The 15,852-nt window shown below is 42.8% G+C and overlaps 1 protein-coding gene across 6 annotated transcripts in view; it reads right to left on the bottom strand.

Moving 5' to 3' along the window:
* SYNE3 (spectrin repeat containing nuclear envelope family member 3) overlaps positions 1-15,844 on the bottom strand; it is a 63,677-nt gene extending 47,833 nt beyond the window's left edge. Inside the window, exons 1-2 of one of the 6 annotated variants that reach the window (XM_057382978.1) lie at positions 15,787-15,844; positions 15,173-15,313 (exon numbers count right to left, since the gene is read on the bottom strand). Coding sequence is in view for 2 of the 6 variants with exons in the window: in XM_057382979.1 (XP_057238962.1) it covers positions 5,003-5,057 (55 nt within the window). In the remaining 4 variants the exon portion in view is untranslated. Of the gene's footprint in view, positions 1-4,072; positions 4,218-5,002; positions 5,183-14,290; positions 14,464-15,172; positions 15,314-15,786 lie in introns of those variants that run through there. The other 5 variants (XM_057382975.1, XM_057382977.1, XM_057382979.1 and 2 more) reach the window with 5 other exon arrangements.
* Positions 15,845-15,852: the final 8 nt, after the last annotated feature.

Genomic DNA, 15,852 nt, shown 5'->3' with positions numbered 1-15,852 from the left:
AAAAATGCCTGACTTTTTTCAGCCATTTCTTTAAAGATTCATTTCAGACTTTAGAGAGAACCAATACAAGTGGAATATMTTTTTGTTTTCTAAGACTGCTGGGGAAAATATATAATTCACAGGTCTAAAAAGCCATTTCCTTAAAAAARGGAGTGAAATTAAAAAATAGTTTTACATCCAAATGGAATCATAGCATACAAGTAATGCAGAACAGGTCCTGGGGCCATCTTYCCTTCTAGGGAATGATAATCAATAGATCTGATCACAGCATTTTAATTTTTTTATTTCAATCTTCAAGTCATTTGAAAGTAAAAAGAGTAACTGAGGAACTCTTAATTACAAATCTTTCCCCATTCCATACATTCTACACACAAACTTCCRCATTTCCAGGTCACTCCAGGAGACAGGTTGGTCTACCATGATTCCATTAGATAAGTGAAATGCAGGTTTTAGTTCTGATCTAGAATTTTTTTTTTTTTTACCATCAAGGAAACAGAGTATCTGCGTTAGATAGCTGCCTGGTTTAGATTTTGATCTTCTATCCYCACATTATTGAGGTATAAAAAGTCTTTAGAGCCTTTATTCAGTCAGCCCCTTGGGGAAGTAAGACTATCCYAACTCTTTTACAGATAACAACTTGGGTTCAAAGGCACTTTGTTTCTTGCCTCTAAGCAATAAGGAAATACTTGAAAAGACAAGAACAAAGTCGAAGATCCTGTTAATAAATGCTGCAGAGAGTGATTTTCAGCCCTTTCTAATCATACCACTTCAAGTGTCTCTGTTGAGATGCAGGTATCTTTTTAGTAACTTCAAATTTAATGACAAGAGGTACGCTTCATTTTCCTAGTTACCATTCACAGATACTTGTGTATCTGAGAAATCACAGGTTAAACACTTCTGCTCTACAACTTCAGCAGAGATTCTTCAGGTCCAGGGAATCTGAAGGGGAAATTATCCCTGAACAGTATCGGTGGACTTACCAGCAATCTACATCTTGAACAGCTTGGGACAAGCTTCCAAGTAGGTTTGGTTTCAGCTTTTGTCAGCTGCCTGAGTTTTACCATCAGTTGGCCAACAAGAAAGCCCTGCAAGCCAACAGCACTACTTTCACGGTCTCTGGAGACCAGAATTTATGTATTTAATTATCTCCCACTTGTTCTCCACAGACTGTATGATCCCTCAGTACTGGGTGCCAGTCCCAGCACTGATATACTGACTAATAAACCTYTGTGGTATCTGCCCCTTGGCTAGATATCAGTGAACAATTCAGAGTGGATAATAAATCTGATAAATCACTCCTCTTTTGCTGGTTGTGTTATTGTGTACAGACAACCTCATTTTCTCAAAGGTGTGGTTATCCCTAACTATTTGCCAAATACATTTTGCAAAATAGTTTTGCTCTCCAGACTATTCCCAAGTAAYTCTTCCTGGCAATCCTTAACACCCCAGCTGTGCTGCCTGGCACAGGTTTGGCATCACAGCCCTAGTGAGGAATTGCCTGTCTTCCACGGCTAGCTGGGAACAGCTCTCCTTGTTTGTGTGCAGTTTGTCACATGGCAGCTTCCCAGAAGCCAGTGCCATAATCAGGACTCCAGTGTTAAGCCACACATGAAGAGCGTGCTGGCACAGCACCCTCGCTGAGCAGAAGTGCCCTACAGTTAAAAGGATAATACCTGTGTCCCAAAGAGATTAGAGAGGACAAGTCGGAAGGGGTTTGGCAACGAAAGCAAGGCAGCAGTGTGCACTCAGGGACAGAGGGTTGGAGGGATGAAAGGGCTGTCACAGCCTTCAGCTGCATTGCCACTCTTGGGCAAGCTGCAGCGCTTCCACCACCCGTGTCCTCTGCCCACCCCTTGGAACCAGAGATACTCAGCAAGAGATCCTCAAGCCCAGCTGGAGCATGTGGCCTCAGCATGGGCTGGATGCCACACCAGGAGAGGGGATCCACTGCACAGAACCACAGGCTGTCAGTGGGACACCCTGGGGTGGGAGCYCTGAGATTCTGCTAGGAGTCAGCACAAGAGAGGGGCACTTGCAAGCAAGCACCCATACCAGAGGTGGGATAATTCACTTTCTACAGGAATCCCATGTTCTGAAGAGGCCTGCAGCTGTAATATGGGTGCTCAATGGTACAGGATGTCAATCTGTCTCCAAGTCTGTATTCTTTCCTCTTCCACATCACTGTTTCCACATTTGGATCTAGGGGGTTTTACACATGCAAGYTTTTCCCCTTAAAAAATCAGTGTTGAAATCTTATTTGACCATCAGTCAAATGTCTCTACCTCTGAGTGAGTGACAGTGTGCAACCTGGAGCACTAAGCTTTTAAACTAATAAATCTTTAAAGTGAAGAATTTACTGGAAATATTTCTTAGAAACAGTGTCACTTGTAAGGTATGCTCTAAGGGCACAATGTCTTTTGTCTCATTCAGAACAGCTGAAGGAGTAAATTTCCAAAACGTAAGATTTCTCWGGTATATCTTTCAAAACATTATCAATTCCATTAGGGTAATGAGGTATTTATATGGTGAAAGAAAGATTTATGGAATTGGAAAAAAAAAGTAGCAAGTAGGACAATACTAATTTTAGATACTAAAGCTGTTGATTAGGTGTTATTTTCTTGGGATCAAAACATATGGTTATGGAAAAAATAGCAGATTTTAATTTGCATGGACCAGAATGATCTGTTTGTATCAAGAAAGGGAAAAATTACCCCTGAAAGACATAAACACTTGAAATGCTGTCAGGAACATACAGGAGGCTATACCTAAACAGTAAACAGCTATACCTAAACAGTCAGCACTTTGGGCATAATTAAAAATAGTATTTGCATTGATCTGATAATGCCAGGCTTTATATTACAATACAGCGTTGGTTTGTGTTCAGGCAAACCCACGGGCCAACAAATCCTGTCTGTGTCTCAAACAAAATGCACCATTGGAACCATCAGAAACCTCACTCTCTAGATCAGAAACAAAGTAGACCACTGCAAAATGGTGGTTATAAATCAAATCTGAGCGGCTGAGAACATTTTTGGAATTGAATAAAACAGGCTGCCTTCTCRTGACTCATTTTTGCCGGAACTATTGCAGTTTCCCCGTCTCCGTCACCCTCCCACAAYGCGCGCTCGCCAGGCTCTGTGGGTTAAAGAGCGCGGCCACATCGGTGGCTTGGGCTGCCCACACCCCTCCGCAGGCTGGGGACAGCCCAGCACTGCTTCCGATCGCTCAGCACTTCACAACCGGGATAAAAACTGCCGTTTTAGCCGTCTTTTTAGCTGGACTGGGGACTGAAGTGCTGTAGTTTCTAAACCCAGAGGGGATCTGAACTTCCTCCTACTGAGATTCATCAAACCCAAAGCAAAGAGTGAATCGGCAGCGGGACCCAGCAGCGAGCCGCGTTTGTCAGCAGCCGTCCTCCAGCGAGGAGGACCGGAGAGTTATTTAAAGCTGCGATCGCAGGTAATTACTGTGCTAGCAGCACAAGGAAAGGCAGCGCTTCTTCTTCTCGTTCTGACATCATCATCTAGCAAATGCCTTTAAGAAATGGAGTACTACAAGAAACCAAAGTTCTTTTTTTTCCCGCAAACGTCTGAAGAGATCAGGCAGCTCCACTCTATTCGGACCCCAAGGGGGCCTCAGGGCGTGCTGCTTCTCAGCAAGTTTGAAAATTCACCCTAAATATTATGGGACATATCCCTGGGGCTGCCAGAGAGCTAACACAGAGATACATTCAGAGCAACAGGGGCTCAAATCAGCCCAGGATTTGTACACACACACTGGCAGACGTGCCCTAGCACTACTTATTCGCAAACACTTGAAAGAAGGAAAAGGTATAGCTATAAAGCTATAGATTTGTTTAACCCAAGTAATACATAATTCTTCTACAAGGTGTAATATACATCATGGCACAAACTTAACTTTGGTCTAAAAGAATTAACAGTATTTCCTCAGTATTTTCCAAAGCCACCTTCTAAAGATAACACAAACACTTGCTGGATTTTAAATACACTTCATTTTACTGAAAATTTTCTCTATTTCCCCTTGAATTTACAGATCAGGGCTCAGCAGGTACCTTGGAAAAGGTTGATTCAGAAAACAGGAGAAGCTGGTTATCATCTTCCTGAAGGAAAATGTGTCCACCTCTGATGAGGACTATTGCTGAGCCACCACACAGCAGAGCCTCTGATGACCTTGTTTGAGTTAATAAGCACAACACAAGCAACATTTTTTTTTGCAAGCTGTATTCCCTACTTTAAAAAATTCTTTATTTCTTCAATCCCCTTTTTTACCTATTGCACACCCCCAGGTCATGTTTCAACAGTTATATATGCGACCTTAAACCCACACTATTTCACAAACTTCAGAGAAGGGACCTCAGCAGTCCCAATTCAGCAAACGCTTTGGGGCTGTAAAAGTTAATATCATGTCTTGAGCACCAGCAGCACTCCCAGCTCCCAACAGACACCCTCTCTCAATTAACTTGACGGACTGTCCCTTATCTCCAACACTTCTGGTGCACACCACGGTAGGGGTATTTTGGCTTCCTTTCTCCTGCCTTACATGAAGAAGTTCCCCATCCTGGCCTGCTGCTCAGAAAACAATTTATCAGGCCTTATTTCATTGCATTGGGCTCTCCCACCCTTTCCACCAGCACCCCGTGGTCCTGGCACCAGGCGGGAGGGGAGGCGTGGGCTGGCTTTGGAGAAAAGCGCGCGAACGGGCTGCCCTTGGCGCCCTTCACCAGCTGCGTGCTGCTGGAACCCCCAGTCATGGCTCTCCTGCAGCCTTTCTTCTGACTTCTATTTCCCCCTTCACTGGAATTCCAATCTTTGAAATTTCAAGACTCTTGGTATCTCTAACACTTCCATGCCACTGCCAAATTAAATGCAATGCTGAAAATGAGTGCAGAAGTTATTCGCAGCCAAAAGACACAGACATGCTTCCTGGTCACAATCATCTCACTTCATTATGAAATAAAAGTAACCTTGTAAAAAGCCCTTACCAAAATTCTGGGAAATCTGGTAAAAAGRGTAGGTAAAAGTCTGTGGTGATTCCATCACAGCTCCTGATGAGTTCCCAGCATGGCAACCACAATCCAGCCTGGCCTCCACTGGGCATTAGAAAGAGATTCGGCACAGTTGGCAGCACGAACAAGTCTGGCACGAAGAGAAACCAGTGGCTTCCTCCTTACTAATGCAGGAGGAAGTACAGGACTTCCTCTCTGCCTCCTCCTGTGCTGTGGGAGTGAAAGAGGGGATGGCAGTCTAAAGATTTATCAGTGCAGAAAAAAACAAAAAAAAGAAAGAAAGGAAACCCAGAGCAGGTCATGTTGCCACTGTTTAAAACAGTAGGTGAGATTTAAATAGCAATAATCCCCAGAAACTATCTAGTTCAGGTCATCAACTAACAAGCTGGTTAATTCCTGTAAGGATTAATGCTTGAAATTATTATGCCTGACAGATGTTTACTGAATGGGAATTAGTCAAGAATACACAGGATGAAGACCAGCAAGAAGTAAAAGTGCAGACAGGTACATCAGAGCTGAGATTTTTAAAAATCATTAATTCATCCTCTAACATAATAATAATTTTCTTTTATCTTCCATTTTTTTCACTCTCAAGGTCTCTAGCAGGAGATTCCCTTCACAGACTCACACACTAATCTAGATTCTGCTCTCAGTTACAACCGTGCAAGACAAGAAGGAGGTTAGCTGGTATTTTCAGGAAATACCTCTGCTGCACAATTTGGCTGAATGGAATACACTYTGCAGGCATTAGCTGTCTCTCGTGATGGAGCACATGATGAATTCTCCTCTTCTGATTCCCCAAAACTACTGGAAAATATGAAGCAGAACTCTCCCTTGGGAGAGTTGGGTACGTCTGCTTTTAGACATTCAATAAAACCCACTGGTTTGGTCTACCCACTCCACTACCATTTGCATCATCCTAATGGTGTAGATMTAATACACTCCAGGACCAAAAGAGATGCCACTCACTCAAGTTGGTGTAAATCCAAAGCAAGAGTCCATGAGGCCAACAATCTCTCTAGTTTTTCAGTTGCTGTGTGTCAAATTTGTACTACACTGAGCAGCATTTCTAGAATAACAACAAAAATATGGAAGATAGGTGGAGAAATMAGTGAAAGCAAAACATGGGGAAAACTTTGGTTTGAATTCTACCTGCAATTTAGAAGCTACAGATACAAACRGGGATAAAACTATGAGCCTCTCCACCCATTTTGGAATCAGGAAGCACAAGGGAACAGCATGGCAGAAAACTTAAGAAAGGAACAACAATGAATAAAAATCTAGGTGGAAGAACGACAGTAGAATAGAAAATGTGGATTAAGCTAACCCTGTGAATTTGCTAATAYAGAGAATTAATGGAGATCAGTAGCCTCAGTGAGGCTGTGATCCCCATGTGCAATGGTGACCTCAGCAGAGCCAACCAAACACAGAATTCTGCCACCAGTGGTGAAAAAAACCTCAAGGGACAGAAGAGTAAGAACTACTTAAGAGTTAGCTACGCTGACAATACCTCTAGTGAGGGAGCTGATATACCAGATATTTTCCAACTGTCTTGTTAGCCTTTTGCTAACATGAGTAATCCTTAGAAACCATATGAACATCTCAAAATACATCCAGATAAGAACATCTSAAAACACATCAGCTTGCAGACTAAACTATATGATGCCTGGGGSAATATAAAGTGGAGATTCGTCCACTTATCTGAAAGTCAAATCAGAGTTGGTTTAGAATTGTGTTGTTTGAATGGTGGAGTTTTAAATGCCTGTAAGCGACCCCCTTCATCGCTTTTCCATTGTTCTTTCTCTCCTGTGGTATATCCACAGTCAGTGCAAATTTGCCATAGTCCTCTTAAAACACACTAATTTTTAAAAAAGCACTGAAACTAGTAGTACTGAGGAAGCAGAGCATATGTGGCTCACATCAGCTATGCACAGCAGCTTCTAMAACAAGAAAAGAATCAGTCTCTTTGGATGACTCCAATTTAGAAAGTAAAGGAGCTCCCCTGGTGCATACCAGACAGCCACAAGCTAGGGGCAGAAATGAAAGGATCAAACTAACAGTGAAAAATGCAGCATTCCCCATAAAACTTTCCGTAAATTTGCACCACAACATATTTAAAATCTATAAATACCAGATTACCACTCRAGCATAATTCCCTTTAGAGCAAACTTGATTTTATATTTTTCCATATTTTTAAAGGAAAGCAGGTTCAACAACATATTCCAAGTTTTCCCACATCTGACCTGCCATTCTCTTCTTTCCTTACAAAGAACTCCATTTACAGTTTCAGCAATGGATTAAACTATTTTTCCCACTCCTCTGGCCAACAATCATTTCTGTTATGGTAATGCAAAGCATTTGAGTGGCCCCTTCTTTAGGCTGACATCTCTATGTTCAAATATGGATTCAGTTACATCTGGAACTGTGGTAACATCTGTTGTAGCTGTAACTCTTGTAACATCTGTTGGATGATCTTAGATTACCTGGCAGCCCGTGGGCACTGCAAAGGAAACATTTCTGCAAACCCAGTGCAGCCCACGGAGTTAAATGGCTACAGTGCCCCACTGATTAATTTACTGTAAGTGATACTCTGGGCAGACTGGCCTCATTGCCCACTAATCATCTGCACTTTCGAGCAGCCAGTGATGTATTTGTCCCACAGACTTTGTTACCACAGCAGGGTTGCAAGGGCTATAAATTATAAAGTGCCATCTGAGCTCTGACAAAGAGCTATGAAACGCCTCAGGTAAGACACAGAGCAGCAGTATAAAAACTTTTCCTCAACCATTGCAACTGTGTTTTATATTCTTACTACTCTGCAGAAGCTTGGGTCCTAGCTGTGACCCAGCACTACACAACGTTGCAGTAGTGAACAAGTATCCTCAGTTCAGAGGTTGATGCTGAAGCAGAAGAGAACAGAATATGGATACTGAGGGGACATGCATAGGAGCACTGAGGCAGTAGTAGCATGAAAAGCCACAGGCATGGCCTAATCATGGCCAAATTTCATAGATATTCCAGCAAAAAATGTTTTAAGGARGAATCTGAGTGAGGATCATGACATGGATATGGGAAGGATTGTATGTGAGGAAAAGCTGAGAGAAAAAGCATGGAAGTGCTCAGGGGAACATCTGCTGAGCGTTAGTGGAAGTTGGTACCACAGGCAGGCTGGAGGGAAAAGCTGCTCTCTCAGTTACAAAGGAAATGCAGCTTGGGGATGTATGGGAATCAAAATTTACATCTTCTGGGGAAGATCATATTTCTACCTATATTCTAGTTGTGGATTAGAATAACATTGATATARAGGGACTGTCCATGCAATTGCTATTCACCAAAGAATCTGGTCTGAAATTGCAGTGGAAGGACTTTTCAGAAAAGGAACACCCACATCATGCAATCATATTGACCTAAGTACTGGTCTTGGAGGTACTGGCAGGGATAGCACGGACAGGTGTCAAGCTCTYGATTGCTCTTTCTGGTTTTACACAGTTTCACTCTATGTAAATAATGAATCATTATGCAGAACTAATCATTATGCACAGCCTAATGATTCAGGTGTCCCACCTGGCAAGCTGAGCATCTTAAAGGTCTGGCTTTGGTCATCATTATGCTCCAATACATAAAGCAAGGAAAAACAGAAAAAAAAAAAAAAAAAAAAAAAAAAAAAAAAAAAAGCACTAAAAGAAACAAGCTAAAAACATAACCCATACACCAAACCAAACTCTGAAAAATGGCAGATCTGATTTGAGCAAGACTAAAAGAACCCAGAAGTGGGTTAGATGCTGATATAGTTGCTTAATTGAGAGAAACATCTATTTGCAAATCCCCAAACTAAGGTGTAACYTGCTACTAGCAATAACAGCACTTCACAAATACCAGAGATAGTTGACATAGGAAGGGCACTGTAGAAAACTATTACCTGTGGAGTACGGAAGCACATCCAGATAGATTCCTCAGCACTGACTAACTACAACTATTCAACAATAAAAGGACTTTTTTTTTTTTTAAAAAAAAAGGGCTTTTACAAGTATTGGGATTAAACGTGCTGACGTGATTACTTATAAAAATGGGTTTTATAAACACCTTCAGCTCTTTCATCAGAYAGTAAATACTACTTCACTCTGCAGACCAGAATGACAGCACCAGCTCTACTCCATCATGAGGTATTCACAGAATCACAGAATGGCTGAGTTTGGAAGGCATCACTGGGGCTCATCTAATCCAACCTCCCAGTGTAGTCAGGGTTCCCTGGTAAAGAATGTTACTTGGGATTRTGTCCAGATGGCTTTAGAGTATTTCCAGAGCAGACTACACAGCCTCTCTGGGCAACCTATATTATCACAATATGCAATGGCTGGACAAGCAAACACCTGAGGGGAGAAATAAAGTAATGCTGAAGACAAAAATACCTTTAGGGTTGCTGATAGCTCCATCCCAGACAGGAATTTGTCTTGTGGAAAAAAAMCAAACCAAACCAACCAACCAAAAAAATTGGTTGGGGTCCTYCCCCCCAAACAAATAAACCAACAAACAAACAAACAAAACCCAACCCATAGAAGGTTGAAATCTTTTCCTTTTTGTTAGGCTGCAGTCATATTCTGTAGACTGGCATTTCACACCAGAGGCACAACTAATGGAGTCGGCAGGTTTATAATCTGAGAACACAAGGGAAAATCACCAGCTCTGGTAAAGCCAAGAGCAATACTGTCACAGAGCCAAGATTTCTGCCCTGACTCCTGCGGACTTGAAAGACAAGGTAACAAATAAATTCTTCCTTGGGTGCTCTCCTAATCTGGAGATCTAAATTAATGCGCGTCTGGGGTGTTTACTGAGCCAGTGTTATTAGCCAGTGTTAAAGTCTTACACTTCACACAAAGCCTGTGCTTAACCTGCTGCAGCTACAGACCAATTCTGCTGACTTACATAAGAAACATCACCTACATTTGCCAGCCACTGTCATCTGCCATTCATATAACCCCAACCCAAGACTCGAGTGTTCATGCAAAGACTCTTGCATTAAGAAAAATCAGTCATCTAAGCTAGAGGAAATGCACAGCCTGGGGAAGAACCAACAGCTTCAATGTTTATGTTTATTTGCTCACAGAAACTTTAAGGCCCGGGTATGTTTTGTCACATGACCCCGCCTTTGCATTTAAGTGACTTGAAAATGCAGTGGGTACATCAGTGTTTGTACACTTTCTGCCTTCAGCTTCCCTGAACTTCTTCAGGCTGCACGGACAATGGGGTACAGAGCCTGGATAAAGACCAGCTGTTACATTTCTCAAATCACTCCTGAGTCAGAGACAACACATGTTTTTATGATACAATTGTCTCATTATAATGGCAGAAAAACAACATATATTACATTACAACAAATTACATATGCATGTAATGCTTTAAATCACATATCACTTCTATGTGAGGTGGAGARAAAACAGCCAAAAGTAACCCCTACACATTTTTCACAGTTTAATTTATTACTGCTGTTGTGCCAGTCCAGATGAGTGAGTAGGCGAGTCAGTATGTGAGATAATATTTTAGGGTGAAAACACCAATCTTGGTTTTTGAATAAAACCAAGTACCCAGATCCACCGTGGGTGGTTTACTCTGTCACACCTGTGACACCCTCCCACCTGGTACCTACAACACAGCTGCCACACACATCAAGTGTGCCCTATGGGGTGACATGTTAGTGTCCTGTTCCACAGATGAAGACACTGGTGCTCTCAGCAGCATCTGTCTTTCAAAGGTAGCCTTYGACAGCACCAGACCCAACAACACACAAAGCATCCAACACCACAGGTCCCATTTTAAACCTCTGACTGTACACGCTCCGTAAAGTTCACAGAACAAACTTGTGGCAGGCAAAACCGCGTTAAGGGAGGTGTAGACTGGCTGTCAGGAAGCACTTCCTGCCTGACAGCATGGTCAACAGTGCAACAGCCTTCCTAGAGAGGCAGTCAATGCCCCAAGCCTGGCAGGGTTTAAGAGGTATTCAGTGCCCTAAATAATGTGCTTTAACKTTTGCTCAGCCTTGAAGTAGTCAGGCAGTTGGACCCAGTGATTGTTGTAGGTCCCTTCTATTGTTAGTTACTATAATCATTATCAGCTGCAAGGGGAGCAGCCTGTAGCCTCATGGGAAGCGTGTCTAGGATTCCCTGCTGACAGGCACTGTATTTACTATGTGTAACAGTAAGTTCCCCACACAAGCTATCCCACGTGGGCCTCTCACTGTGCTTGTGCTCCCAAGCATTACTGTCACGTTTCTCAAAAGACTTTCTGCATAGCGAAACTGAACAGCAGTTATTTCACCTTTCAGCGCCACTAAATAAACACTGATCAAGAACAAAACAAACAAGCCACAGCTTGATACCTGAATTCCAATCAAATTACAATCTCCTGGTTCTCCCTGTTTCCTGCTATCTCTTCATTTCTTCCAGTATGCTTTTTACGCACCTGTTCAGTGATACCCCATGGCTGAGATTGCCTCGTAATCCCCAGCCTGTTGTAGTCAAAGCAGAAATTCCCTTGAAATCCCTTGACACGAAGGACTTCATATCAAGCCCAGGTCTTTTGTTCAAGTGTAACAGAAAAGAAGCTTGTAACAGCAGAGACATGAAAAGTCAGTTCTGCTGAAGGAAAACAAATATTCCCACTCCCCCTTGAAATCACTGCACTTTCCTTGAAATACAATTAAGCTGTGTGCACAGAGACATCAAAGATTGCTTATTAACCTGACATGGGGTGTCAGTGAGAGCCACCATCCCTGTCAGACCTACCATCCTTTCTCAGCATTGAAGTGGGGCCACTGAAGTTAAACACCCCAGGGCTCACAACTCTCTGAGTAATTTTTGTAATGCAGGCAGTACCATCCTGTGATACAATTTATCAGCAATACAGGAACATTATCATGAACTCCTAAGTTCCAGCTCTGTTGAAGAATGTATAAGGAGAKATCCTCATGTAAGGATCTCTACTTTTGGTTTAAAAGACTCCATTTCCTTAATACTCCGACTGTTATGCCCTCAACAAACACTAGAGAACAAACAAGAAAAGTAAACTTTCAAACAAAAGAACAAGACTGTGTTTTAGTTGATGCTGACAACACTGCAGCTAGTCATGGAAGTATTATAAGAAAAGCCTGCATACRCCAATATCAGCTTCAGACAATGAAATTATATTTCAAACCGAAATTTAAGCAAAATTTGAGGATGTGACAATTGGGACCTATAACTAATTAATATCAGGGTGAATTTTGAATTTTAAACACTGCATTTAATGGCAGTTGATGACACAATGAAACTTTTCAGTTTTTCTTCTGTCGTTTCAGACTACTTTAACCAATACTAACTAAAGGCACAATTCCTATCATTCAGTTGTTTGTAGAGCAGACTTGCATGATCAAAAAGGACACTGATGACTTGTTTTGCATGTTTTAATTTCACAGAATTGCAGCTTGAAGAAGCTGRGACATTACTGACCATCAGTAATCACTACCCTAAGAGGTATTCTCCCTCAGGAATAAGAGTATTCCACTTACTACACTCCAAAGACAGTGACAACATTTTCAGACAGACTCAAAAGCAGTATTGAAGGAGCTGATATTTAATTCTGTTGATCTCAGGTGCTGGGTACCTTTGTCTTCATACAGAAAATGTGTCAACTAAAAAACTCCCTTGCCAGTTACAACCTGTGTTAACATTCCTGGAACTCAAGATGTTTTCCTCTTACAATGTGGCTTTTTTCCTTTCACATACCTTAATTACATGATTAAAACTTGGCCCACAATCCTTGTGGACAAACACAATCCAGCCATAAGGGCACTCTTTCTAAGGACACCATTGCACCTGCCTATATGGTAGAACAAGTTAAGAAAACCCAGAGCAAAACAGAAATCCAGTGTCTCGTCATTGCTACAAATGATCGTACAAATGATCGGGATTTGTCGTACCAGAACACATTATTTTGAGTCAGGATGAATAATCATTGCTTTTGCTTGGTTGCACGGGAATGATGCTTATAYGATGGCAGTGTTGAAACTGTTGGCTAATTTTGTCAAAATAAAATAAATCTACAGACACTAGCTGAGACCATAGCCCTTCTGTACTAGTGCAAACGGGTGCCTGGCAGAACAATGACAGCAGTTGTGCTCTGGAGATGGAGTGATGTAAAAACAAAGTGACCAGGCCAACTCAGRAAATCAGATCTCTTACAGAACTATGTTCCTTCGTTGATTTAAAGTATACACTGAACTATACACTAAGCTGTACCAAGATTTTCTGTTTCCATGTTCAAGATACAGTGTGTCAAATCAGAGTTATTTGTATTTTTTTAAATTTTAAGGGAGATGCCAGTTCAGGAGCATTTACCCAGAAAATACTTCTCCCTTTCTTTTAACAGCTTTGTTTTTACCAAATTTCATATTGCCAAATGGAGGCTGTCACATATGAATGTATCACTCAGTACTGAGCTAAAAACTGGGGAAAACTGGCAAGCGTCTGATTTTAGACTTGCTTTTCCCTGTTGGCCTGTTTCTACAAAATTTGCAGGAACTTAATTACCTTGAAGCTGTTCTCCTTATGTCATATTGGGCTGAAACTGGGAAACAGCAAAAAAAAAAATTACATAAGGGACACATAACAAGACTAATAYGTATACATATATTAAAGGACAGCAAAAAACCTTGTTTCCAACAGAAGCTAGTTATCTTCCTGAAGCTGCAGTACAGGTGTGGAGTATCCCCTCAGGCAGTGGAATTGCTCTCCAAAGTCATGTGGATGCAGGTACAGCCACAYTCTGAGGCCAAGCATCCACAAGTATATTCAGCAGGTTTTAGGATGATTTGTATGCCACACATTAGTGGAGGAACACAAAAAATGGCTTTTCCCAAAGGAAAGCTAGACACTTTTTCAATGAGGGTAGTGCACAAAGGCCACACAGAGGACCCATGTGCCAGGAACASACTTGGAAGTATGGTACAAGTCTTGAGCAAGATGACAGAGAAAGGAGGAGCAGTGAAATGTGGCTGAAGGGAAGAACTGGAACTATCAGCAGGAATACAGCAAGAGAGGCAAGCACCATAGTACCGCACCTTGCATGGTAGCTAATTCTGCCTTCCTTGGGAATTTGAGGGGACTCCGGATCTGATGATTCACAAACAGCACTGGGTGTAGGGGAAAGTTGCTTTTATAGAGGGACCATCTGCATTGTCAGACTCCATTTCCTGACAGCTAGTTTGTAGGGAACAATGTTACTGTGACTCACCAAAAGATGTTTGTTTCTTTGTGGAAAAAAAAGGTCACCACGGGATTGATCACAATAAGTTACATTTCCTTGAGATCCAACTGGCTCACACATTTGGCAGCCACAGAGACTGTGCCAAGCTGATGTGCATTTCAACAACCGCAGATTTGGTACACTTTCAGGAAAAGAAGGAAAACACTTGAAGGCAACCAATGATCTTTTAAAGTTTTGTGGCATTTTTTAAATTCTTTCCCCGGAAAACAAGCACTGTGTACAAAGATTTTCAAATGACACACAACATACCAAAGGCTGAAAAGTAATATCCAAAGCAAGGAAGTGGTAAGAGTAGCAYAGTGATTTTATTTTTCATTAATGATTCAAGACAGCTTAGATTTGAGGCAAAGGAGAAGACAGGYATCTTTGCTCTGATGAACTTGCAAAATGAAGCAGTGTCTTGCAACCGTAATTTTCACAATTAGTCATCACATACATGCTTAACTTCTGCAGATTTCAGGCTTTTAACCTATTTGAGTAGATCAATTTCTAYAAATAACATTTTCCTGGACAAAGACCTAAACTCACACAAGGCCAAACCAATAAGGATTTGAGAATAAAAGATGACAAAAAACAGTGTAAGAGAAACTAAAGCCTTACTATAGATTGAGGTGTGGGGGAACTTSTCATACAGTAGTTGCACAGAACATAAGTTGCTGTTATAATGGAAAAACTAGGAAACTTTCTAACTGCTAAAAAAGAGAATGTGAGACAAGGTCAGACCCCTGTAAGGGGAATCAGAGCCAAGCTAGGATATACCTAATAGGTCTGAAGGGGAGAGAAGTGGGAAGGGAGAAGAGGAACAAGGACCTTGCAAACYGCAGTAGAGTACTGGCGGTGGGGACCTACCGATGAAGAAATGTGACAGTAACGCTGAGCAACCGGCTTTGGCAAGAGCCTGACATCTATCTGAGGAAGAAAAGTTGCAGAATGCAGCTGAGTGCTGAACCAGGCTGGCACTCGTTCGCAGATGCGATTTTCTGAAAGAAGCTAAATAAAAGGCATTACCCGTTTAGCGTTTATTATTTAGGGAGGTATGCTGCAGTTACTGCAGCGACGATATTACGTGTATTAGGACTAGACAGGGAGCTCTCGTACTACCCAGGGAGCTGTCCTGGCAAGGACGAGCCCTGCCGACGCTCCCGCTCTGCGGCCCCGGCGGTGCCCGCTACCCCCGTTACAAGGGCGGGCGGCCCGGGGCCGTGAGGGGACCGCGCTGTCCCGGCGCCGTTTTGCCCCGGCGCGCCGAGCAACAGGAGGCGGGTGTGGAGCCGGGCGGGCTGTCAGCGAGCCCCGCCGAGTCCGGCTCCCCGGTGCCACGGCGCGCTGCCTCCCGGCGGGACGGACCGGACGGGACGGGACGGTGCAGTCCCAGACGCCGCCGCCTCGTCGCTTCTCCCTCCCGCAGCCCCCCAGCACCGGCAACAGGGCCCGAGCAGCGCCGCAGGCCCCGTCCCACTCACCGCCGCGGCACCGCCGCCGCCGCTTTCCCCGCGGGCAGCCCCAGGGGCCGCGCTGCCTCGTCCCCG

This window comes from Malurus melanocephalus, unplaced genomic scaffold (genome assembly GCF_030028575.1).
Source record: "Malurus melanocephalus ecotype Western Australia unplaced genomic scaffold, MMel_1.1 scaffold_597, whole genome shotgun sequence".
Taxonomy (NCBI): domain Eukaryota; kingdom Metazoa; phylum Chordata; class Aves; order Passeriformes; family Maluridae; genus Malurus; species Malurus melanocephalus.
Note: the sequence above shows the minus strand (reverse complement) of the source record. Positions and strands in the feature narration are given on the sequence as shown.